General features: G+C 40.5%; 1 protein-coding gene across 4 annotated transcripts in view; it reads right to left on the bottom strand.

Annotated features, from left to right (window-relative positions):
- The window catches only part of Msrb3 (methionine sulfoxide reductase B3), a 114,461-nt gene that overhangs the window by 39,879 nt on the left and 47,231 nt on the right, over positions 1-27,351 (bottom strand). For all 4 annotated transcript variants that reach the window (XM_035450468.1, XM_027392310.2, XM_027392309.2 and 1 more), the window contains one exon: positions 5,658-5,686. In XM_035450468.1, the coding sequence (XP_035306359.1) occupies positions 5,658-5,686 (29 nt within the window). The remainder of the gene's footprint in view (positions 1-5,657; positions 5,687-27,351) is intronic.

The following is a 27,351-nucleotide window of genomic DNA, read 5'->3' as shown; positions in this document are numbered from 1 at the left end:
AAAATATACTTGCTCAAGCTAAAATACAGGAGGTCCCTAAGTCACCACCTGGACCTAAAATTAGACTTGCTAGCCCTTCTCTGCTAAATACACAGAGAAATCCAGGGAATTCATACAATAGACCCAACACTGTAAGATTCTATGAGAGAAGTAATTATGTCTACCACGTTCACAACTATTACCTCAACATCTGGGACCTAGCATGCCCAAGAAATAGATGTTAAATGAATGAATTGTTGAATAGCCAATGCTTTTCTTGTTTCTGTTGAATTATGTCCAAATATGGATTGCAATATTCTTATAGAAAGTTTCATATTTTATTTCCTTTTTCTTCGTTGTCATTAAAACAAGAAATTTAAATCACGAAATTGTAAAGTTAAACTGTATTGTCAACATAGTCATACAAGGATGGGAAATATTTTCCTTATTAGCATCTCTGGAGAGGGGGAAATTGCCTGATTTGTTAGCAAGTTTGAAACTCCTGCTCTGGTACGTTCAAGTTCTCCATCTCAGTTAGCTTCCTACCTCTCATAATGCTCTGCTCCAAATTTCAGTGCCTCTGGGCATCCACTGATTTCATTCTTTGATTTCCTTACCCCACTGTGGAGATTCCTTTTAGCTATAGATCATAAAAGTGACACTAGCTGCTTTTTGTTCCTTGGATTTTTTTTTCCACCCTTCATGCCTTTTATTATCGTGTTGCTCAAGACCTCCTAGTCTTCTGCACTCGGTCTTTATTTAACAGAGCACTCCCCACTTCTGCTCTCCACACTAAACCGTGCTCATTAGGTTTCTTAATCCTCCATAATTTGCTTTCATGAAATCTTATGCCTTTGAGACGTTGTGTTCTATGAGCCCATTTCCTTACAGCTATCGCTTGTATAGTGATTCCAAGAAGCACAGCAAGCACTAAATATGAGCTTGCTCGTTTTCTATAGAAAACTTTGTTTGGAATGTTTATGGGTCATGAAACTCTACCTCTTAACTTAGTATTTCATTTTTCACCCAAAGATTGCCTGAGATGTTTAAAACTACAGCAAAAGCCCATTGGCAGTCTTTAGCAGAGAGTTATTAATTTATTAGCCTCAGAATCTTAGGTCAAAAATAACAATATCCCACTTCATTGCTGATTAGTAAATTCAAACTATATCTTTGCATTATCCCTAGGACTTAGAAAAGAATAAAACCCATGTGTTTTTGCAGTTATTCTGCAAGAGCTTGGATGACACACATCCTACTATCTCACTGTCGGCCTGGATCTTTTTAACCTCTCATCCTAGGTTTTCTCCATTCTATTCATTGGCACTTCTAAAGGGTCAATTCAGAACTGCCACAAAAGCACATGCTACCTATTTTATTTATAACTCTTTAGGAGCCTTTGAATAGAAAAGTTGCCTTGGTTTGTGGCCTGAAAGAGTTAATGAATTTTCCAAAGGTGCCAAGCTTTACTCCAGCAAAGCTCATACTTCAACTCAGTATACATTGGTTTCTGAGCCTCCCCATCCAGCTGACAGAAAGCAAAGCCAGAGTTCTTTATTTAATTGGTTTGCATCCACGCGCTGACCTCCAGGGCTCTGTTTATATAGCCTATCATGCAAAATGCTCCACAGCTCCCCGCCTTTCAAAAGCCTGTTTCTCCTGAGATTTGATATACGGCTTTCATGTTTGGTCACTGCATTAAGCTCAATGCTCTGCTTCCTCCAGCATCAACTAACTTCCCTGCTTGGGTGGTGGGGTGACAGGCACAGCTTCTTGCTTCTTCTGAACATAAAAGAAAGTCTGTTTTACTCTCTTAGTGAGATCTCCAAGTCTGCAAGCTCTTAGGCAAGAGACATCAACTAGGAACTCATGTTAACATTAAAAACTTTCGAGTTTCTTTTGAAGGAAAGAAGGCCAGCTCACTCTTCCCAAGTGGCAAAGCCAAACTTCAGGTCATTGAGTCATAAATCAACATGTTTTTAAATCAGTGTAAAACTCAGTATGTAGAAACCACAGAGTGAAACGGGAGCTCAAATCTCATCCAGATTCATCATGAGGCAGGACATTTCTGTGATTCTCAGATCAGAGTGAAGTGAGTGCCTCTGCTCTGGCTGCAGGGTTTCCTCATTAGATGACTTACCGGAAGCAGAATTTCAGTCTCTACCTGAGTGGGAATGCAACCCCCTGGTTCTTAATCCATATGTGGCCCAAACGTCTAAACAGTAAAAATCCTGAAAACTTAGCTGTTTTGCCCAATCTGCAATTGTCAGATTTTAAATACCACATACAATGTGCTATCCCTTAAAATATTATGAGGAGAAAAAGAAAAATTAATGGCAAATTAATAATAGTAAAATTTAGATGATAGTTATGTGGTGCTCTTTGAGGAATACTATACCCCCTACTTCTTTATTTTTTTATTTTTTTATATATTTGAATTACAAACAAGATTGAATTACATGATGATCCCAGTTCCCTTCTCCCTCCCTTCCTCCCCTAACCCCCCAACTAAAATCCTACCTATCATATGTCCTTTCTTCTAATCTACACCTGACTCAAAATTTCTGCTTCCTCATGATCTCTGCATCCTTCCTTTTCTTCCCTTCTCACTCTTGTAGCTTCTTCCCCCCTCTTCCCATGTTCTTATACCCCCTACTTTTAAGTGTGGTTGAAATTTTCAGTATAAAAATTTTAATTTTGGGAGCTGGAAAAATGGCTTAGTGGTTAAGAGCATTTACTACCCTTGCAAAGGACCCAGGTTTGGGACCCAGCACCTACATAGCAGCTCTCAACTGCCTGTAACTCAAATTCTGGAAGACCCAATACCCTCTTCTGTCCTCTACAGGAACTACACACACACGGTGTGCATAATCTCCTACAAGCACACATACACACAAACCAAGTAGATTCTTAATTTTAAAAAAATTAATTTAAGAAGCTAAGAAGATCGTTCTGACAGTAAAGTTCTTGCTCTACAAACATGAAGACTCGAGTTTGATCTCCAGAACTCGTCTTTAAAAAATAAATAAATAAACTGCCAGGTGTGGTGGTATGTACCTGTAATCACATCACAGCAGTCTAGACCCAGGAAGAACAGGGTCCTTGAAATTGTTGGATGTCAATCTAGCTTACTTGGCAAGCTCTCAGCCAGAGAAATGAGGCCAGACATAGTGGTGTTTGACTTTAATACAGCAAAGTTATCCCCTGGCCTATACACATGCACACATGCTCACACACACTTATGCACACAGATACATACACACACACACACACACACACACACACTACATGTTTAAAAATTTGCAGAAGTTGTCAGTAGGCTTTCTTTTCATAAAAAAAGTAATAAGCAAAACTTGGTTATTTCCTTGGTTGATCATTTGATGTGTACTCAACAACTGATTTATTTATATAATTGCAACAAAAACCTTCAATCCTCCTAAATCTTACTGAACAGCCTGAAACTCATCTGTGCAAACTACAAATGTTGTGTAGTAAGCTCAATTCATAAACTGGATACTTTGCTTAAACAATATGTGTGTGTGTTGTGTGAAAATTATGTGTATGTACATATACAAATTCTTTAGAATCCTTTCCTTTATGGCTAGTCATTGACCATCATATTTAATGTTTAGTTTTCTTTATTAAGAGCAGCACCATTCTCCACTTAAAGATCTTACTTTGTCAAACTGTGTATATTATTAGACAATTCTGTAGTCAATGAACAATGAAGAATCTGAACCTATTAAAGTTGCACATTTAATTGTTAGGATGTGTTATCTTATTCATAACCAAAATTTGCATAATGTAAAATACCAACCAATTAATCCAATGCTCCCTTTGTCTGATTCCTCATCAATGGTGAGCTTAGAACTCAAGAGGGGGAAAATATCACTATTTCTTAATTTGAAAATGTCTAAATTTATTCCATAGTTGAATACAAAATCAAAGCACAAATAAACTTTTAGTTCATATTTCCCATAAGTCCTTAGGCATCTCTAACATTAGTTTTCAAAGATATGTGGTTGTTGTCTAACATAGACTTCCAAAAGAAAAAAACAGATTGAAGAAAAGAGTTGTGGACAGAAGAGTGAAATATGAGCCTGTACAGATGTTATAGTCATTTCCATGATAAACACTAGCCTTCTGTGCATGAATTTAGCAGCATGCTTTAATTTGAACTAAAAATCTTACCATAAATTACCTGGCTTTGACAATCACAGCCTAATATTTCAGTTTTGTGCACTATTGCCAGCTTTCACTTCCAAAATGAAGCTATCGAACTTTTTTATTTTTAAAAGCCGCATTTCAGGTCTTGTACATTAACACCAGCTTGTTGGTTTTTGTTTTTGAGAACTAAACTACATAATCAATAAGCAACAGTTATTATCTTATCACCTGGTGATTGACTGACAGAGAGATTTTCAAGGCATGTAGTTTTTGTGTCAAGAATTTACTCTCCATCGATTTATTTATCATTTTACTTAGATATTTCAGCTATTAAATTTGCTTTACCCTGTTTGAGTCAATAAAGAGGCAAATAGATGTTTCAATGTCATTTCATAGTTAGCCTCCACATTGTTAATACTTTCTGTTTGATTTTTTTTTAACCAAAAATGTTTACCTGTAACTTCAGTGGCACATGTGGTGAGAAGCCCAGAACACTCTGATTAGAAGGGTGGTGGAATCCTGGTATTTAAATTGGGTGAATTGGTGAGGTCAGATCTACAGACTTCATCAGCTGAAAGGAGAGTACCTCCAAACTAGAGAAACTCATAATGGTGCACCCACAAGGACAAGCAGGCTCACAAGAAAGGAGGGCAGGCTAGCTCTGTGACACTTGTCAAAGGAATTCATGGCCACTGGTTCCTCTGTGCTCAACAAGCAAACACATTTTAGAGTAAGATGCAGTGACTTTAAAATCCAATAAGTTATGTAATTTTCCCCTGCAAATTATTATCTCTTAGAATTGAAAACTAATGTTGACATATTAACAGTCCATCAAAGGGCATAATTCCTTGGTGCCCGACATGAGGACAACTTTTGCACTTTGGTTACAAACCCTACCAGCAACACTGCAGTACACAGATCTCAGCAAGAGGTAACAGATACAGCCAATCCCAAGGATGATGCAACTACATCCAAGCTAAATCATAAGAAACCGTCAAATGTGACTGATAATGCTGCTGTAAGATGCAAATTCTGCCTCAATAGGTGTGAAACAATAGATTAAGGTGATTCTAATTTGCTATCAGCACCCCCCCATAAAACACAAAAAAGCCTGTCACAGATGAGCTCCCATTTCTATTGTGTACCCCCCCCAAATCATTTGTAGAGACTCTTTAAAAAATTAAGATGTTTTGTATATTTGCAAAGTAATATTCTGTTGTGAGCCATAACTGTGGGCAACATCCGCCACTGTTTCCAAAGGGGAAGTCTGCAGACACAGAGCACTTAATGCTTATTTCACAACCATGAGAGATCCTAACGTCATCTCAAATTATGATTGGAAGCCTCCCAGAGCCTTGCTTTGAGGTGGGCTCACATTTAGAAGAGAGATTGCTCAGTCGTTTAAAATCCAAATGATTCTTGATATATTGAATCACTTTTCAGACAATAATGTAAAAAAAAAAAAAAAACAAAACAAAAACCTCAGAATAACATTATTAATGTGAACATACCTGAACCAGAGTCAAATTTGGTTTCTGACCTGCAAAGCAAAGAAAATTAGTATTAAAATTGTAAAAAGATCTGAGGTGGGGAGGTGCAGTAATTATAGATTTCTATATAATGGTCAAGAAATAAAATCATTTCCTTAACATAAAGCTGTATTTATGTCAACCATTTCAATTGAACGCCTACATTAATTCAGATTATACAGTAAGAAAATAAAATAACTCTCAAAGTTAGCTTTTTAGAGAAGGGATTTTATTTTTCAAAATATCCAGTCTTTCTTCGCAGATAAACTTTCTTCAATAGTATTGTGGAATGATAAGAAAAAAAATCCAATCCATAATTATGCCTTTTACTTTATCATTAAAGATGTTCAATTACTTAACAGCAAGTAGATCCTTAGCATACAACAAGTGAACTGAGTAACCCCAGACACTTAATAAGCAGGAAGGAGAAACGGTTCCTTGTGGGAACATTATGTTTCAGATACAGGTTAACACTGGCTGTAAATCCAGAAGCCTTTGAAGCCGTTGGTCCGGCTGTGGGAAACTGCTGTTGGTAATTACTCTCAAGATGCCTCTGATGCGCTGTCAAGCAGAATTAACCCGGCGACTGGGCCTATCCACACAGGCCGCTGTAAGACAGCATTGTCTATATCTAGCTCTCAAACCAATTAGTGGGCATGCTCACTCGGATTTATATCACACATTAACAATCAACGGCATATATGTTCACAGCTGCCACAGCCAGATACAAGAACCAAGCAGCGGGGGTCCTGTCAGGGATGTTACGTTAACAGAGAAGATTTTTCCCCTCTGTGGAAATGCAGTTAACTAACTGGGAAAGGGAGCTCTTTGAAATTATGCCAGAGTACCAAAGCATTTTAGAAGGAGTGGCTTGCCTCACTTAAACTAGCTTCGAGAGAACTCATCAGAGAACAAAGGGGGAAATAAGGGGCTTCTTTGGTCACAAAACTTCATTTTCTCAAGTACTCTCAAATTTCACCTTATTTCTAAACAAAATCAACAATTTTCCATATACATACTACTTGTAAGCACATATGGTTATACATACTCAGATATCAGTGTGTCTGTCTGTATGTTTGTATGTATACATGTATGTATGTATGTATGTATGTATGTATTTATGTATGTATGTATGTAACCACAGATCTGGTTTTGCGGGGGGTTTCTCTGTGTGGTGCTACAAATTGAACCTAGGGGCTCACACATGCTAGGCAAGCACTCTGCCCCTTAGCTCTACCTCTAGTTCAACCAACTACAGGTTTTAGCAACTGCCTCTAGAATGCAGACCCCGCTTCCCCCCACAAACCCAACCCTCATCTCTGTTCTTCCCTTCTGTGCCCGCCTCCCATTTCCTGTGCAAAGCCACATCACTCTTTGAGATCCATGACTTTGGAATGGCTGGCTTCATGAATCCACTGTCCCCGATGACAACTCAAAAGTCTTTTGTGTGTCACTCTGCCGGCTTCCTTACGTACTTCCTCTCTAGACCTCAGCTATGTCTTATCAGCCTTTGTAGCCACAGCACCTCAATATACCTGGTGCATGTACCCAGATGTCTCTCAAGGGAAACTACAATGACAAAAGCCTTGATGAGACATACATTTTGAGAGATATGAAAAATGATGTTAAAAAAAACTTTCTAAGAATCTTACCTTGTCCTGAGACAGCTGGTCAGTGTGTAATACATACCCATAAAATGAATATAAAACATTTTCACAAACCAATTAGTGTCCCCAGGCATCAATTAAGAAGTAGAAAACATTTTCATAATCCTCAGACATAGTATTAAACATTAAAAAATACACTGTGAACAATTAAAACCTGATCATAAAATTAATATGGTCAGATTCGGGGCTAGGGGAAATTGGTCCTATGACATCTGTTCATTCAAATTCCTATGAGATTTTGCACACTCACATAACCAGGGACAGAGTCTGTTGTGCCATATTCTATTCTAGCATCTGCTATAATAATACGTTCATCAATGCTCTTTGAGAACATGAGTAAAATAGGGGCAGGAACAAGCAGTCGACAGGGGTGGCAGAAGGAGGTCCAGGGCATTCAGTGACTTTCCAAGCACGTTCCTTGCAGGCTTAGTTCTAGTAGTAGTTATACTAGATACCAGAACACACACACACACACACACACACACACACACACAAAAGGGCACAAAGCAGGACACAAAATGGATAATATCACAGTGTTTCCAAAGACACTCATTCTATTCCTAAAGTCAAAATGATCGCCTCAGTTCCTTCGGTAATCACCAAGGGAAGGTGTTTTGTGCTGTTACTGCTTTCCAACATACATTCACGCTTTTGTATTTCCCAAAGTTTTAAATAGGCACATGGCCACATAGGTGAGATAATATTTCCACACCGTTCAGCACCTCTCTTGTGGCTCATTGTGGCCATGTGACCTAATTATCTTGCACCAGGCTCCGTCTCTTAAAGATTCGGCACCTGAACACATCACACTGGGGACCAATGTTCCCGATCATGAACTTTTGGTGGGCACACTGCATCCACAGGCAAATCATATCCAGGTTTACACTAGCATTTACAAGTGTCTGAGTGTGAAAACAAAGGTCTTGTGAAAGGAGGACAGTGGGAGACTCGATTATCATTACAATTTTTAAAATAATTTAAATATATAACACATAGAATTTTTATAGAAAAATGGCAGGTTTTCAAGAGAGGGTATATTTGATCACTGGTTAGAGTTGTATGCTTCTGGAGAAATAGAAACTGCCATTTTCTACTTACACAGAACATTTGAAGTAAGCCAAAATGAAAAGAATTGAAGCAGAGAATGTAGTCTGGTTGGTGGAATACTCACCTAGTGGGCAGTAAGATCTAAATTTCATCCCTAACACTGTATGAACTGGTTGTAGCAATACAAGACTTGGGAGGTTGAAGCAGGAGGATTAAGGAAGTCAAGGCCTTCCTCAGCTATATAGAAAGTTCTAGGCCCCACTGAGCTACATGAAAACCTGACAGTACAGAATAAGAGGAGAGAGGAGGGGGAAAAGTAGGGAAGACCAAGAGAAACTATAGTATTTCGGGGCAGAAATTGTAATATCTCAGGGTCCTATCTACTAGTCTCAGAATTTCTTTCTGCTCCTAGAAGAAATGCAAAGGCCTTTCTCAGACAGAACGTTAAATAAGAGCAGTAGGCATTCATGTCCTTTCAAGCAATGCAACTACAGTATGCTTCCTCTACTTGGGATATTTCCATCTTTCCTGATACCTAGCCCCAGAAACCTTCTGCACATATTAGCTTCATAATTAGTTTTCTGAAAAGAAAATTACCAGACTGGCTGACATTTTGGCCCCATAACACTGCCACACCTTCCTGGCACTCAAAGTTATAATTCTACAACATATTTGTTAATATGAAGTTTTCTTATACTGCATCTTGGTGGAGTTTTTTAAAATACTTACTAATTACATATGAATTGTGAATACAAGTAGGCTTTTACTGTGACATTTCCACACACATGTGCATTGTTTTGTAATGATACCTAGAGTTCAACAATGGAAGCCGACATTATTAATTACCTACCTGAAAGCCAGTCTCTCTTTTCCCCAATAACAGAACTGTGGTTTCTGAAAGGGGCTAAGATATGCCTACTACAGTAATGATTTCTGTATGTCCTTTGATAACTGACTCAAGGATAGCCCCTTAGCCCAGCTGAGTCCTGAGAGGTAAAGTCTGTTGATGAGTGTTATTAAAAAGATCATTCTTGATTAAAAAGAGAAAAAAGGTTATTGAGAGGGAAAGCCCTTCTCAGGCTCTCTGCACCTTTCCTGCCTTCAAAGTTGCTGCGTGAAGGCACTGGCTCAGAACTGCCAGTGTCTTGCAACCCCAAGAGAAAGGCCAAGACAATCACAGAGATGCAGCTCGGCACCTCAGAGGCATGCCTAGATGTGTGAACATTGCTTTGATTGAGGAATTTCTATTCAAAAAACAAATACACTCTGTTTCTTTTCAATTAGAGCATTAATAGATTATTCCTCATCTGTCCCTGTGTTTGAAATTTATAGCTTGATAACAATGCTACAGATCTAGACAAGTCTCAAAACACAAAAACGTTTAAACCACAGTCAACTCAAACGTTTATATACACATAGGCTACCACAACCAAAACCCAAGGAAATGCTGGAAGGTCTAGTGGCTGCATAGTTGTTTTGTTTTGTTTTGTTTAATCAATCACAAATGCCCAGAAACATAGAAATCAAGATAATTATTAGTAAAAGAGCAGCAAGAATTAAGCCAAACCACACTGAAAACAAGATGCACTTACAACCACTGTGATGAACTGTGCAGTTAACAACATATTGTATTGTACATCTTTCCCCTCCTTATGAAAATCAAATTTGTGGTTACTTAGTTAGGAAATACTGCTAAATGAAAACGTCCCAAAGTCTTAACATTTTGCAAATACTAGTCCCTCTGTGAATGTGCTATGGTTCTGCAGCTTGGTGTTCTTGTGGGACTCCTAACAGTGGGAGTAGGGAGGTCTCCGATTATTTCATCTAATCTGTGGCCCCTCTTGCTTCTTCTGGGTTGCCTCATCCAGCCTTGATATGAGGGTTTGTGTCTTGTCTTATTGTAACTTGCTATGCTGTGTTTGGTTGATATCCCTGGGAGGCCTGCTCTTTTCTCAAGGGAAACAGAAGGAGTGGCTTTGGGGAAGAGGGAGGTAAGATTGGTGAGAGGATTGGAGGGAGAGGAGACTGTGGTCAGAATGTAACGAATGAGAGAAGAATAAATAAACAATGCAAATATTAAAAATGAATAAACCATGTTCAAAAGATAAGCCTATGCAGAGACAAATGAATGTGGATTGCAATGATTTTTACAAAAGGAATAAAAGTTTCCAATACAAGCAAGAAAAAAAAAGATAAGCCTAAGTTCATTACAAAAACATTAATATCTGAGAAAACAAATCAAGACATAAAAAAAGACAAGATGAAGGCAAGGAACCAAACATACATAAAATCTGCTAGGAATCCGAATGCCACGGGAACACCCCATGGGTATTTCGTGAGCTCAAGGGACTAGAGGTGCAAACAGACCCTTCCTTCACACTGAGGGAACCATGTAAAGGAGACAGCCTGAAGCCCCACCCCAGCTCTTCCACTTTCTGCCCAGTGACCTCAGACATGCTCATTACCATTCCAGGGTTGTCTTACTACCCATAGAATGGAGTAGGAAATTTACTTTTAAAAACTTTTGTGTAGGTTAAGATGAGCCTATGTCATGTTCTGGTATGTATTAGAAGTCAAGTAAAAGCTTCCTGAGCAATAATACTATATAGAATTAACCTATGATAACAAGCTCTGTTAGCAATGCTTCAACTAAGTAAGAACAGTATTGTATTATATATACATATATTATATATTGCATTATATATATTGTAATATATGTATTATATATATTGTACTATATATATATAATATATATATATATGTCTGGTTAAGATCTTTTGTGGGTGCAGTGTGAAATGATACACAAAAGACACACACACATACACACACACACACACACACACACACACACACACACACACACACAGAGGACTGAAATAATATAACTGGGAAATGGAGCTGTTTAACAAGATGTGAAGGATGGCTCTGTGTTACTTTGGTTTCTGACAAAATACTTGATGGAAGTGACTCAAGGAGAAGAGGGTTACTTCAGCTCACCCTTAAGAAGATATGTCCACAATGAAGACCAGGCCACTTTGTCCATGCCCGTGCAAGCTTTCAATGTAACCATTCACATCTTAGCAGATCAACAATTAAAGAGATTCAACTGGACACAGGTTTAGCCTGTCCCCAGGGATCTACAATAGTCAGGTGGGCCCAGTGTCTCAAAGGTCCTCAGACCACACTACCCGCTAGAAATGAAGAGCTCAAACACACCACCCTGCAGAGGACATTTAACATTTAAACTGTAACATTCTGCCCCTATCCTCAGAGGCCGTCTTTTAATGCAAAATGCATCCAGTTCAACTTCCCTCATTTTAACCATCCTAACACTGTTCACAGCCCCAAGTCCATGGTCTTTTCTGTAACTGCAGACAAACACTTAGCTGTGAGTCCCTGTAAAATAATAATATTTAAAGTAACATATTTCTAATACCCATTGACACATTCCCACCCTGAGGAGGAGGAATGGGGCAGAACAAGGAGGCAATGGAACAAAACAAGAGTGGAACCCAGTAGGACAAACAGTAAACCCTGTAGCTCTATGTTCAACACCCACAGCTCTTGACAGCATTAGTGGAGTGCTAGTAGGTTAGGGTAGCCTTGCCCCACAGGGCTCCTCTGGTGAGCCTGCAGCTTTCCCTAGCAGCTTCTGTACATCCCTGGCATTGCCAACATCCTGGAATCTCCACTGCAACTTGAACTTCATCTTCACAGCGTCCCCAAGCCTGCTCAGGTGCACCACATAAAGAATTCAACCTCGCTACGCATTGTCTGTACTCATAGGCTTTTCTTCTGACCTTAGCACAAAGGCCCAGGACCCTATCAATGTCATATTCTAAATGCCTACAAAGTCAGTGGCATGTAGATGGCAAGCCCTGCTTCCAACTCAAGATGTCATGGCACCCTTGAGCCACAGCTGCAGCAGCCTCCAAGGGTCTACGTGGCTGAACCTAGGGAAACACTCCGAGGTGGCCCTACACAAGTAAAGCACCCTGGTTCTTTCTTTTCAATAAAATGTGTCTGTAAGATTGGCCCCTAGGCAGGCCCATTGGGGCATTTTATTAATTAGTGATTGATGTGGGAGTGAAACAGAGGTGGAATGTTTCTTCACCACTGTTGTAAGACCTGGTCTAGCACACTGAATTGCCACTTCCAACGGCCTGCGTCAAAGGTTCCAGAAATTACCAAGTTCTTCAGCTCACATCAAGCTCTTGAAAAGCAGAGTCGAGTATGAAAATGCATGTTTGTCCATTCTCCAAGTAATCCCAAGAGCTGCTAACTGAACTGGCATTCCTTTAACATGAAGAAAACCTCTCCTATTTACATTTGCAAAGCTTCTCGCCTTCCTAACTATTCCAACTTGTTTATATCAACTAATTTTCAAAGTAACTTTTTGCCCATTGGGGAACTAAAGGAGGTCGCCTCACACTGTATGAAATTTCACATGGAAATATCACTGTAATACAGTTATCTTTGTGGGAAGCACTGAACTAAACAGCAAGCAAGAAGAAATCTGTTGGAAAAGATGCAGTCCCTGGGCCGTGTGTGTGTGTGTGTGTGTGTGTGTGTGTGTGTGTGTGTGTGTGTGTGTATACACCACTTTCTTAGTGAACTTATTAAAACTACAGTTTTAGTATATAGCTATTGTCTCTGAGAACATGATTCAAACAATGACATCTTGAAGTGCAAGAACTTGACTGGCCAGCAAACCACCTAGAATGACTTATCAATAAAAAGACAAGTTTCATGAAGTCAGTAAAATTATACTCCATCAAAGCCCCAAGCAAAAACACATATGAAAGACACAATTCCAGAAGCCTTCCCGCCAATCTGGAAACCAGGCAGAGAAGTTCACTGGAAGGTCGAAAGACGCATTAAGTCACAGTTGAGAGCATTTATGGAGTGCTTACTATGTACAAAGCACTCTATTTGAAAGAGGAGGCCTTCTATAAAGTCGCCATAATTCAACCCGTAAAAGCCCTTTATAGTTTAAGATCAATAGCTTGAGCCTCCTTGAAGAGCAAACGGGTAGTGGGTTCGTACCAAAGAAGGCAGGTGTAATTGGTCAGTCCGTGGTGAGTGGTGTCTCAACTTGAAGGAGACTTTGCCATCTACGCAAATTCCACATTCTGGGTGGTCTTTCAGAACATTCCCAAAGAAGGCACACCAGAGGTAGCAGAATTAATTTATGGTTATGCAGACTGTGAGTCATGGGACTGCCATTAACACTATACACTTAACTAAATGCACGGAAGTAAAATGTGCAAATCTCTAGCAGTATAATGCCAATTTTCCTTACAGCAGAAGCCTTGCAACTGGATGCCACTGAAAACCAAAGAAATCCACGAATTTTTAAAAGTGTGTTTTGTTTTGAGGATCATGCCAGCTAGTAAACATAAAATATGAGCCGCAGAAGGAACCAGCCTCTTTCCAGCTGAGTCATGATCGGGGAATACAGGATTGATAAAACAGTGACAGGCTTGAAGTTGCTGTGTCTATTCATTCCCTGGGGTATGAAGCAATGGAAACAATAGCAACTTTAGTAAGAGCTGCCAGGTTCCAAGTCCTGCTCTAAGATCACACTTGTATGCACACAGCAGGGAAACTAGCTGATCTAGAATAGCCTTCCTGGGATAATATACCCAGCAAAATTGCACACAATAATTGAAGGAGAAAGAAAAACTTGCCACAATATAAAAAACCTAAAACAAATTATACCCAAGAAACCAAATATAAAGAAAATACAGGAAGCATTATTTCAGGCTGAATGGAGGATAAAGCATAGCAGAGGGACTGTAGAAGGAAATACAAAGCCATGGTTATCAAAATACAAAATACCATTGAGAACACAGACAATACCACAAATCAACCACACCACGACTACAATTGTACACACATTTCAAAAAAAAAAAAAAACCCTTAAACATTAATGGTCTCACTTTCCCATCCAAAAGACACAGGCTAGTTGAATAGATCAAAAAACAAAACACTCTCACCTGTGGTCTATAAGAAACATATCTGAACTTTAAACATGGCACCATATTAGAGAAAAAGGATGATCAAAAGTACCCCAATCAAATGAGACCAGGAAGCAAACAGGTGTCACATCCTGTATCTGACAAAATAGATTTCATTTGAATAAAGGGAATAGTTAACCAAGAAGACATTATTGTCCTAAATATATATGCACCAAAATCAGGGCACCCAGTCTCATAAAAATGTCCTATTGGCTGTAAAGACACAGATTAACATCATTCCCCACTATCTCCAATAGATAGGTCATTTGGACCAAAATCAGAGAGATAGCAGAAACTAGTAACACCATATATCAAATGGACTTAACAGATATCTATAGAATATTCCACCTAAACACCAAAGAACACACGTTCTACCTAGCAACACATGGAAGCTTCTCTAAAATGGACCACACCCAGGGTCCACACATAAGACAAATCTTCCTAAACTCACAAAGAATGAAATAACAATGTTGTGGAATATTAAACATGTACATTCTTTTATGCTGTAGAATATTTGTTTAATGATGCAAAGATATGTTGCATTTGTTTAACTCTGTAAAGCTGTGTTACTGTGCCTACCTAAAACACCTGATTGGTCTAATAAAGAGCTGAATGGCCAATAACTATGCAGGAGATGGGTAGGTGGGATTGGCAGACAGAGAGAATAAATGGGGAAGAAGAAGAAGAGGGCAGGAGCAAGAAGAAGAGAGGGGGAAGGGGACACCAGGGACCAGCCACCCAGCTAGGCACAGAGTAAGAAGGAAAGAAAGAGATACAGAATAGAGAAAGGTAAAAGCCCAGAGGAAAAAGATAGATGGGATAATCTAAGTTAAGGAAGGCTGACTAGAAATAAGCCACGCTAAGGCCAGGCATTCATAAGAAAGAATAAGTCTCCATATATTTATTTGGGAGTGTGGTGGCAGGCCCCTCAAAGAGCAAAAAGAAAAAAAAAAAAAAAACTACCGTTTGATGCCCAAACAGGGACATGATCCCTGGTCCAGCTAGCTCAGTTGGTAGAACATGAGACTCTTAATCTGGGTCTGGGACCTGAACAGAGACTTCCCTAAAGAAGAAAAAACTGTGGCTAAGACATATCTCAAAAAATGTTCACCATCCCTAGAAAATAGGGAAATGCAAATCAAAACAACTTTGAGATTTCCTCTTACCCCAGTCAGAACAGCAAAGATCCACAAAACAACTGGCATCATGCTGGAGGGGGTGTGGGGAAAAGGTAACTTTCATTCACTATTGGTATGGTTGTAAATTAGTGCATCCAAACCAGGAATCAGTGTAGAGAATTCTCAAAAAGCTAAAAACTAACCCCCAAGCTACCATGTGACCCAGCTATGCCATTCTTTGACATATGCCCAAAGAAAATAGACATCCTACTCCACCGATAGCCAGGAGATAGAAACAACCTAAACACCCTTCGACTAATGAATGGATAATGACAGTGTGGCACCTAGACACTGTGGGAAACCATTCAGATGTAAGAGGGAAAAAATGGAATCATTAACTCAGCAGGTACGTAGATAGAACTCAAAAAGATCATATTGCGTGGGTAGCCCAGACCCAGAAGGGCAAACACTGCATGACTTCTCATCAGATTCTGACACTAAGTCTTCAGATGTGCATACATACCCTGGAGCAACTGTGAAACCAGGACAGTTAAGAGAGACTGTCACCTGGGCAGGGGTCGGGGCAAAAGAGAAGAATAGCAGCCAAATTACCTAATCAGAGAAATGGAAACAAAAGGGGGTTTAATTAGGAAGGATAGAGAGAAGCAAACACAGAAGAAGGAGGAGGCTAAAAATAACAGTAAGGATGTCTGAAAATACTATTAATTATTTACCTAAAAAAATTTTACTTTAAGACCCTATAGTACACATAAGTCTGTGTATAAATATGCATATATAGTTTAAATGAAACTTTCTCATCTGGGCTGACATGTTCCCTTCAAGAGCCAAAGACCATACAAAACTCCAATAGCAGACATGGGAAGTCCTCTTTTGAACTGTTGGTCAGGTGTGTCCAAGAGACTCAAGACATACAGGCCATTGTATTGCCCTTGGTTGCCCTCCAAGGCATGATAAAAAATTTAGGACATTAACTCCTATTTCCACAAACTATAGAGAGGAGAAAGGAGGTGAAAGTTATCTTGATCACCAATAACCAGTGCTTTATTCAAACATGACTATGTGAGGCTTCCACAAAACCCCCAAAGGACTGGAAACGAGGAGCTGTTAAATAGCTTAGTATGTGGAGGTTCCTGCAAGGCATGCCTAGAGGGGGCACAAAAAATCATGGTGTTTTCCACAGGTGTCCTGGGAAGCTAGTCTATCTGGCAATTCACTGAAACACTCCATAATACAACAAACAAGTTTACATAAGGCAGGCAGTGGTCTTCTAGGATCTGTGAGTCACTCTGCCAAATCACTGAGCCTAGGGAGTCATACAAGCCAGTTTATTTTGTTTGTTTGCTTGCTTGCTTGTTTTGGTCAGAAAGAGTTGCACAACCTGGAACTTGCAACTGATGTATCTAAAAGAAGTGGGCAATCATGAGGCATGAGGCTCCAGGCTGTGTGGCCTGATGCTACCTCCAGGTACACAACACCAGATCTGAATTCAATCCCCACAGCCCCAGTTGCCAACCACTGGGGAGCTGCTTGCTTATTGTGTGGGGAAAACCTCACACACATCTTCTCATAGCAGAGCACACTGTTTTGTGTGTAGTGGAGAGTGTGCAGTAACAGAAAAGCAAAAGGGAAGCATGTTGGTGCTAGGTTTGCCCCAGGCTCTCACATTTATGGCAGAAAAGATATGAACATGTTGTTTTAAGTGGCAAAAATAGAACAGGAGAAAAAAACAGTTCTGTTTCATTACAAATGTCTTTTCATACTGCTGTTTTTCTTCTTGTGTTTGGTTGGGGGTTTGGTTCATGCCTTTAATCCCAGTGCTCAGGAGGCAGAGGCAGGTGGACCTCTTGAGTTCAAGACCAGCCTGGTCTACAAGAGCTAGTTCCAGGACTGCCTCCAAAGTCACAGAGAAACCCTGTCTTGAAAAAAAAAAAGAGTTTCATACTTGCATACAAGGGAATGTGATCATATCCACTCCTATTTCTCCCCCAAGCTTCTATTTTATCCCCCTCAACAATCAGTTTGTCTCCACTCCAGTGCCCTAAAAATTAAGAGAACCAGCTGGTAATGTACGTTTGAAGAACATTCATAGCTAGTTGCCAAATACAACCACTATCAAAAATAAGCTAGATAGCCAGCATTGGTGGCGCCCACCTTTAATCCCAGCACTCGGGAGGCAGAGGCTGGCAGATCTCTGTGAGTTCGAGGCCAGCCTGGTCTACAGAGTTAGTTCCAGGACAGGCTATTCAACAAACTATATTTTCAAAAGTAATACAAGAGACCTCATCATTTCCCGAGTATTTAACTAGACATAACTTTTCGTGTTTGTGATTTACAATATATATAGAAATACTACAACAGAAACATGACTCATGGTATGTGATGGCTAGTCTTGGTTGTCACATTGACTAACCTCTGGAATTAACTAAAACCCAAGCAGCAGGACACACCTGTGAGAGATTTTCTTGGATAGATTATTTGATGTGGAAGACCCACCCTAACTCCGGATCATTTGAGTCAGACACCCACCCAAAATCCCAGCCATGCCTTCCGGTAGCAGTCCGAAAGCATTTGCTTTTTGCCTACTTGCCCTCACTCTTGCCAGCAAGTTCAGCTAGCCTGTTACTGAGACACCCCTTCTCTGGTGTTGGGACCTACTTCTTCAGGATTCCCACATAGACTGAAAACTGGAAACTCTCTACGACTTCCCTGGGACTCTAGCACCAAATTGGAACTGCTGAGATAGTCAGTCTGGTGGGCTAAACAACTGATGGGACCTCAGTCTTTCTGTCAGGAGACAACCATTGTTGGACTATCTAGACCACAGCCTGTGAGCCACCCTAATATATCCCTCTGTGTGTGTGTGTGTGTGTGTGTGTGTGTGTGTGTGTGTGTGTGTGTGAGTGAGAGAGAGAGAGAGAGAGAGAGAGAGAGAGACAGACAGACAGACAGACAGACAGACAGACAGACAGAGACACAGAGACAGAACCCTGAATGATGTTACTAAATCTCTTTCCAGCTCCACATTCAGTAATGTCACCTTTGTGCTTGTCGCTGGAAATATGTCCACTATAAAGACCACCAAACAGTACACATCAGAGCTTGAGCTATTATTTTGTGGATTGTCCAGATCAGTTGTTTCCAAATGGGGATAATCTTGCCCCTTGTGGGATATTTGGTAATGCCTGGAGAGAATTTTGCTGGCTGTGAGTGGGAGGGGAGAAGCTGTGGCCATCTAACGTGAAGTAGAGTTTGCTTTTAAATATGATGCACGGCATATGTTAGGAGATGCAGCTCAGACCCTTGTCTTCCAATACATCTACCCAGCTGGTCTCTGTGGGGACTGTCTTCATCACCCAAGTGCCTGGGAGAAGGCCAGCAGTTAGTTTATCCAAGGGTGTTTTGTTGTAGTCCTCTTGTTTTGCTATTTTTCTTGCATTTTGATATGAATGTACATTACAGTTATTCTTGACAATAAAAGCTGGTTCTTGATTTTACTTTGATATAGCTTTAAATGTCTGGTCCTGGTTTGTGACTTTCAGCCCAGTTCAGTGCTTTCCTGTAAGAATGTCCTGGAATCTTCCCTCCATGCTGGGAATACACCCTGGCAGGTGTCAACAGTGTGGATGAGAAAGGAATCAAGCATCTACTGAAAGCAAGTTACGTGAGTCCTGTGGTTCAAAGAATCACTTTGGGAAATGTGGTGAGAGAGAACAGTTGAAGATGCTTGCAACCAAGTGTCTATATGTCTACCCTCCTAGTGTCTAGTTGAGTCATCTAATTCTACTAGCCAAGCTATTTCACAAATAGTTAAGTCTTTAGAATATGCAAAAACCCAATGCCCTTCCCTCATAGGGATAGGGATTACAATATTCCTAAATCATAGCCTACTCTCTCAAGAAGTTGATAGTGTTATGGGGGGGGGAGATTTGGAAATGACCAATGTCTTCCTACAGTTATTCACTTAAGCACATTACTTAAGAAATTCATAATCCACACTAAAATATTTTTCAAATCTTTCATAAGAAACCAAAAGCTTTTTGGATGAGCTAAGTCATTGGGTCAAATACTGTTTTATAAAATACCAAGTCACTACACAGCCCTGCTTTGTGGCAAGGGAAAGAAGAAAATGCAGACAGACACACAGAGCAACTGGGATTGGGTGGTCTGCGCTCTTAGATGAAGAAACCGCAAGACCCTTTATTTCAACATCTTTATTATATAGAGTTGAACAGAAAGGTGGGGTTCTGCAAATAGCTGAGCGAGGAGTGGGTCATCACACACATATTAACAGGGAGGCAGAGTTTATGGTGTACATCAAAATAGATTTAGTTACTCTAGGTAGGAGCTGTCTCCCTAGGGGAGCAGTCTTCCAGCATCAAATGCCTAGGTGAAGTCTATGGTGGACATTTCCTGCACACACTACCTGTTAACAACCACACTTGGACCAGGTGGGAAGGCTCGTCCATTTCCCTGAACCTACACTGGGGAAGGCTTTGCCATTTCCCATAGGCCTAAGGCTATTGAGTCCCTGACATAACTGTCCCCACATCAATTCCGCACATTTAAAAGTCAGGACTTCATTCACACAGGGCTTCTGACAATAAAACACGCAGCTTTAATAATGGAATAAAAAAAAGCTATATGACTTAATTTTGAGAACTCTTACATTTGCATGCTGCTTAGAGTTTATCATATAAACTTGAAGCTATGGTTTTTTTCAACCCTTTACGTTTTTACAGCTCATCTCTGTAATTCCCACATTTACTACAGTAATGCTGTTAGAAAAAACAAACAAATAAAATAAAAATAACCTGGCACTCCATTTTACAAACGGGAAAGATGAGGGAAGTCTTTCCATAACTGGTTTGTGGCTTTGCAGCAGCTCTGTGCTGGGACAGTGCAATCCTGCTTCCACATGGTACTCCGGAAGGCATTAGGGCTTTGCACAACAATGTCACCTCATGGGCCACTTGCCAATGTAGAAGTCACTCAAGAAATGTGCCTGGATTAAAATTTCTACAATTTTTATTAACCACTTTCTGATGAAAAATATAAAACTAGAACTGTTTCAAGAACAACTGCTTGGTGGATTACCTCACAAGTACTTACTTGAGCTTATACATATTGCTTTCATGAGCCACCTAATTTCAAAGCCCATGAGGCAGAATGGTAAGTATTAATTGGCTGGTCCTCACTTATCCAAGATAAATCTGCATTTGCATTGTTTTCACACTTATCCTAAACACTATAATTTGCTGAGATAAATATAGGCCATTCCTACCTAATGTAGAAATTAACATATATATATTTTAAAAAGAAAAAAATCTAGTTATGTGTATGTGTCACAGTACCTTGAATAATGTCTTGTAATAGTTTTGTAGTTTCTAAAATATGGTTTTTCTCCATCATCTGAATAATGTGCTCTCCCTCCCCACAGTGGTTTTGAGGTTGGGTACCAGTGGTGGATTTTACTCCCCATCCTTCCCAGTAGCCCAAGAAAGTCATTTTCTCCCAACCGATCAGTGGTCCCATCCAGAGCTTTCCATTGAGACGAAGGTATATAAACACCACTCCTGCGGGTCACAGTGTGTAAGAGGAAGACATGAAGGGTCAGCGGGATTCAGGAAGTCATTTCTTTGTTCTCTTCAAAAACACATGACTTGTTCAGTTAAACAAAGATTTATGTAAAGCCACTGCTCATCACCTGCTTCACTTCAGCATGCACACCTTCACTGCAAGGCTTCGGAGGATTTAGGGTACCGCAATGGGCAAGTCAGTTCTTTAAAACCTCAAAGTTAAATCCACTTCGGTATTGGCTAGCACTTTTCTAGAATTATAACCAATTTCCAGCAGAATCCCAATGAAGAAGCAATCTTGAAAATAAATTCATGTTGCCCCCAGAATTCTACCATGTCTGAGATGGTAAAGACTAAGTACTGATGGAGTCAAGGAAGCAAGCTCTCAACAGAGAACAGCAGCCAACCCCATCTTCTTACTCGCTCCATGCTCCCTACCACAGGCACCAAGTTGTGTCAGAGGGTGAAGGAGTCATGCTGAAAGTCTCCTGTGGTGCTGAGTGGAGAGTGTATGGGCAGCAGCAAAGGCGAGTCGATTGTGTGTGGCACTGAACTAGAAAACTCTTAATGAAAGAACTTATGTCCTTAAAGAGCTGAAAAAAAGGCTTCAATTTCCTGGTAGCCTAGAATAAAATAGCACAGGGGGTGGGGGGCTTGTGTGGAATACAGTGTGTGTGCACAGCTCGGCACCAGAGTTCCGCTCGAATGGTGGCAGTGTGGGTTGAAGCAGTGACTTGTCATACCTGCATCTGCTTTTAACACATAGACCAACTCTAACAAGCTTGCATTTCACAGGCCCCTTTACGACTGTTGAAATGGTATATGGCCCTAAACTCGCTCAAGCCGCCTACATTTAACATTATTTTGGTAACTAGAATATACTAGGCATGTTTGTACATTTAGTTTTTTACCCTGTTTAGCTTCACTTGCCCCGGTTTATGGAGAATGAATCTGAGCTCACATATCTGGGCTGGCCTACTACATATCCTATGAGTTGCTTTCAGGCAGGCCCTAGCTGCCTCGATGAAGATGGAAACACAGAAAAGTCATTTAGAATTACTCGTGCCAGTTGACACATCAGTCTTCTCAGAAATACAGCAAGAAAAAAAAAATTAAAGAAGGGGATAAATGTGAAATACAGCTACTTGAGAAAAATGAGATAAAAAATCAACATGAGAAAATAATATGCTTCAATTGCTACAGTCCTACCCAGTCAGCCCAGCTCTGCCTCCCAGGGGTTGGGTAGCTACAGGCTCCTTGCACATTCGGTACATCTTACTGGGGTGGCTCCAAGAGTCTTTCAAGCAGAGTCATTCTTTACAATCAGCCCGCAACAGAGCTCACCCTTTTTCCTAAATAGATATGGTCTCCAGTGTTCTACGAAAGTCCTCAAGTGCTAGCAGACTCTACAAAGAATGGAAATGTGTGTACTCTGTTTGGACTAGCGATGTTGATTAAAATAACCGTGCCTGATTGGCCAAAATAAAATCTAAAGCATTGGACTCTATAATTCTTTAAACTTTGTTCCCTTTAAATGTAGCATAACCATTTAAAATACACTCATATGATAACTGTGATCCTCACAGGTTTTCCTTACTTAGCTCTCTTATCTATGAAACGGGTAGCTGTAGAGATGACATAGTTTTCATATGAAGTACTGAGGGTCATGTGGGACCTATGGTAATTGCTGTGTAAGCATTAGAGATTATTTTGGTAGCATTGTTGTTCTCGTTGATGAGCCTGCATTACAAAATGAGCTGCTCAGTGGAGGATTGCTATATGGACAGAATACTGAGTATTCAGTGTGGGTCTTCAAAGTCACAAAGGTACCAGGAGATGACTGCACATAGATAATGCTGGAAAAGGCTTCCCAATGACTTTACTACAACCCTATATCCTCCTTTGGACTCCCAGAAATCCATTATATGCATTGTTATGACTGGCTTCCATTTCTCATCATGTTATTCCTTCACTCAAAATTTCTCCAAAATCAACCTGACCACAGTGAGACACGAATGTGATCAACCAATAAATATTCAGTGATTATGACATGCCTGGAGCTAAGAGAAAAATATATTACTAGGGTGTGGTCTTTCCACTGTGAAATTTGATTTGTAGAGGGAAGCACACACACACACACACACACACACACACACACACACACACACACACACACAAGCACACATGCACACATGCACATGTGCACACATGCATAGGCACACCCACGCACAGCATAGATAATCCAGAACAAAGCAGTAACTGCAGTGATGAAGGGAACGTGCTAAGGAAGAGAGATGTGGGACCATGTTCACTCTGGAAGGAAGAAACAAAGACTTTGATAATGGGGAATGTACTATGTATGTTTATCTTATTGATTGTTAAATAAAATACTTTTTGGCCAATGAGACAGCAAGTTAGATGGGACTAGGAGTCAAAGAGGATTCTGGGAAATGTAGTAGAGAAGTGGTGATCCAGGCAGGAAGTGACATAGCAAGGAGATTCATATTTAAGTGAAGGAGAAACAGGAAGGGCCCCTTTTTTTTCCCTTTGCCTCCACCAGCGGCACAATGTGATCCACCGGCAAGGAGGGACGTCAATAAGGCATCCGATAAGATAAGTCTTATAACATATATAGATTTATGATAATTAAGGCTGAGCTAGCAGATGAGAATCCTAGTCATTGGCCAAGCAGCATCGTACCTAATACAAGTCTCTCTGTGTATTAATTTGGGCCCTAACTCAGGTGGGCAGCTGATGTAAAGCTCACACGTGGCGGTGGGGCTCAGGCGGATTTTGGCAGAAAGATTTATCGTAACACTTTGATGGAGAAGAGCATGCTGGGCCTTATAGGATTCCAAGTAGGTTAAAAGCCTTTTCTTCAGCAGCACCTCCCATTGTTCCCAACACAGTCCATCTCTCCCTTCCTATTGGTCCCATTTTCTTGAAAAACTAACGCCTTTGATCTTATCTCTAATTGCTCTTTCCATATAATATTCTGTCAGGATCCTCCACCAAAGAAAAGCCTAGCTCACTCCTCCTCTCCTCTGTCTCCCTCTCTTGTCTGTCCCCGCTTCCCCTCAATCTCCCTCCCTTCACTTAGTATAACTTGGCCTCATGTCCCATGGACCCTTGCTAATTTGACACTGTCAAATGCCTTCCAACTACATATGAAAGCATTTCAACCAGCAGCATTGTGACAGTTAGAATTGTGTTTTTTCCCACAGTATCCCAACAAAACCATAGCTGCAGTGAGAAAAATATTTTGTGATGTTATTTGATTTATTCCATAGCACCTGGCAATGGAACCGCCACAGCACAATATAAACGATCAAAAGTATTTTCTGAATCTGTTTTACCAATTCTCTCTCTGGTCAATCTGATGTGTAATAAATTCACCTTATGAAATTTTAAAAGTTCAAATAACCAGAGGTGAGAACATTCTTGCTCCTGTCAGTAAATTTACTAACTGAAAGTCAGTAGTACCATATGAGAAATAAACCAGCTTGGTAAAATTTGGGAATGTGAAGAAAACATGAACAGTGGGATAAATTACATGTTGGTGGATAAGAAGGCTGTAAATGAGGCAGGAAGAAAGCAGCACATTGTTCAAATGAGGAAATGGTTTACATTACAGGTTTGGGAATAAAATGAGAATAACTAAATAGGCATTTTGTGAGGAAGTATAATATATGTGTGTCAGTCAAGTAAAAGAAGATTGTGGGCTGGGGAAATAGCTCTGTGGATACCCAAGTGTGAGGACTTGGGTTCAGTTTCCCAGGACCCATGTAAAAGCCAGATACTATAGTGCAAGTCTGTACTCCCTGGACCCCTTGAGAAGTGGGGCAGAGACATGAGAATTCAGAAGCTTATGGGCCAGCTGCTCTTGCATACCTGGCAATATACAGATAGACACCTCTCTCAAACAAGACGGAAGATGAGACCAACACTCAAGGTTGTCCTCCAACCTCCACATGCAAGTAATGGCATGTGCCCTCAGTCACATACATTAACACACACACACACACACACACACACACACACACACACACACACACACACACACACACAAAGTTTTAAAGAGAAGCTTATGCATAAACATGTATACACATTCTGTAAGGATGGACCAGATAACGAAAATGAAAGTTTGGGAAGCATTTAGACATTTCCCGATTCGGTATTTAAATCACTCATGTCTCCTACTGTTTTCTCAGAATATTCTTATTTAGTCTGTTCTCTTCATCCCTCGTTCCCTTCCTTTAAAAAAAATAAAAATAAAAACACGAATACACATTCACTCACCCCTCACTCAGCAATTGCTTTCTATACTTTGTATTCAAAGCAAGAAGCAAACTGCCTCCCTAGTAGTAATACTAGGGAGTATTACTACTCCCTAGTAGTAATACAACCAGTCCGTGTGCGTGGTGAGTGGTTTTCAAAGTTTTGATCAGGGATCCCTGAAAAGAATATTGAAATAACTTCTGTCCTAGTTCTTGCAACGTGGGCAGCTGCTCCAGTGCCAGGCCTGGTATACAGTTCTTTCTATGCCAAGCTCCCTCTGTATTCACAACTGCTCCAGGGCCTGCTTCCCCCAAAGGAAACAGCTCCTCCTGCACTACAATCTCCAGCAAACTCAAGTTCCAAGAGTTCAACCACTGCACCAAGAGTAGCTTCTCAGGTGCCAGGCTCCTACAACTCGGGGCACTTTCAGTGTGCTTTCGGCGGCAGTACTGAAAAGCCAGGGGCTTCCCAGACACTCCCAGCTGCTCCTGCCAATAACATTCACCACCACCCAACATGATAGTTTCCCAGAGAATCCCAACTGGCAAAATTCCAGTGCAAACTCATATTTCCAGTACACTACACCACTGCGGTATAGCCATGAGTTCTCTGCCACATGGTAGCCAAAATCACTCCATCTCTTTCTCAACCACAGAAAAAGGAAATAGAAGAGGTACCGGGGAGGAGGACCTTCCTAGGCCTTTCTGTTTCTGCCCTGGAGGTCTTATCAACTTTCCTGCTGTATGTATTCATCATCACACTGCTGTCTGTATTCATGATCACCATTCCTGCTATGTCTGTATTCATGACAACCATCCCTGCTGTCTGTATTCATGATCACCACCATGCTGTCTGTATTCATGATCACTGCTGTCTGTATTAATGACAACCATTCCTGCTGTCTGTATTCATGATCACCATACCTTCTATGTCTGTACCTTTCTAATTTCCTCTCACTTTTTACTAGCAAACTTGTCCTTATCCCAACCCCATGCTATAACTTGCAATACTTTTAACTTCCTTGTCCAAACAACTATGTGGGTTTTAAATCTGGACTGGATGATTGATAATTTTCCCCCTTGTATCTTTTCATAACTTACCAGAAATGTAAATATCTGCAAAAGATGAATTTCCAGTTGTTTTGTATTCTGTACACAATGCTTACAGTGTTTCTGACAAAACCTCAGACCTCCACATTTCCATCATACACAAGTGGAGAAATTAATCACATGAACTAATTTGCAAACCCAGTCCTTAGCAACGTATCCATCAATCAAATCAGACTTGTGTCTTTCTAAAATAACAATGATGCCTCCCCTCCCAACTCTCATTTTTTTCTATCATTTGAATAAACACAATGATACGTGTTCTCATGGCTACCCATTTAAGTCCCTGGATAGGAAGACACAAAACAGACTGTGAGGGGAGGTTGCTGACTCATGGCAGGAGTTTTGCCATACTGTCTCCATGTTTCCCACCACAGTTTTGTTTGTTTTCAGAGTAGTTGTGGTGGTTCTCCCTGAGGGAGCTTGTCTCTTGAACTATCATTTTGCTTGATGCCTGAAGACTGAAACTGAGGACAGTAAATTCCAACGATATTTGGGACAGATGAAAAGTGTACCACCCCAAGGTAAATGAGAGGACAGAGGTCGCAAGGGAGATGGGAGGAGGAAAACTGCAGGCCAAGAGCACCTGAGTTTCAGTAAATGTGCACAGAGAAACAGAGAAGGGGGAAATCAATTCCCTCAAAACTTCCCATGCCCTGTTGCCCCTGAAGTCTTCGTGGGTACCCAGGGTACACATTTTGAACACAAAGACAACTGTAGAAGGCCAATAAACTACTTCATCTCCAACAAGGAAAGAGCAGGGAATGCTCTCCTCTCAAGAGTACACAAGGGAGCCAGAAGAGACACGCGGACATTGAAAAACAACAAAAGTGTGAATGGCAA

This window comes from Cricetulus griseus, assembly GCF_003668045.3.
Source record: "Cricetulus griseus strain 17A/GY chromosome 1 unlocalized genomic scaffold, alternate assembly CriGri-PICRH-1.0 chr1_0, whole genome shotgun sequence".
Lineage (NCBI taxonomy): Eukaryota > Metazoa > Chordata > Mammalia > Rodentia > Cricetidae > Cricetulus > Cricetulus griseus.
This window is presented reverse-complemented; position numbering and strand designations above follow the sequence as displayed.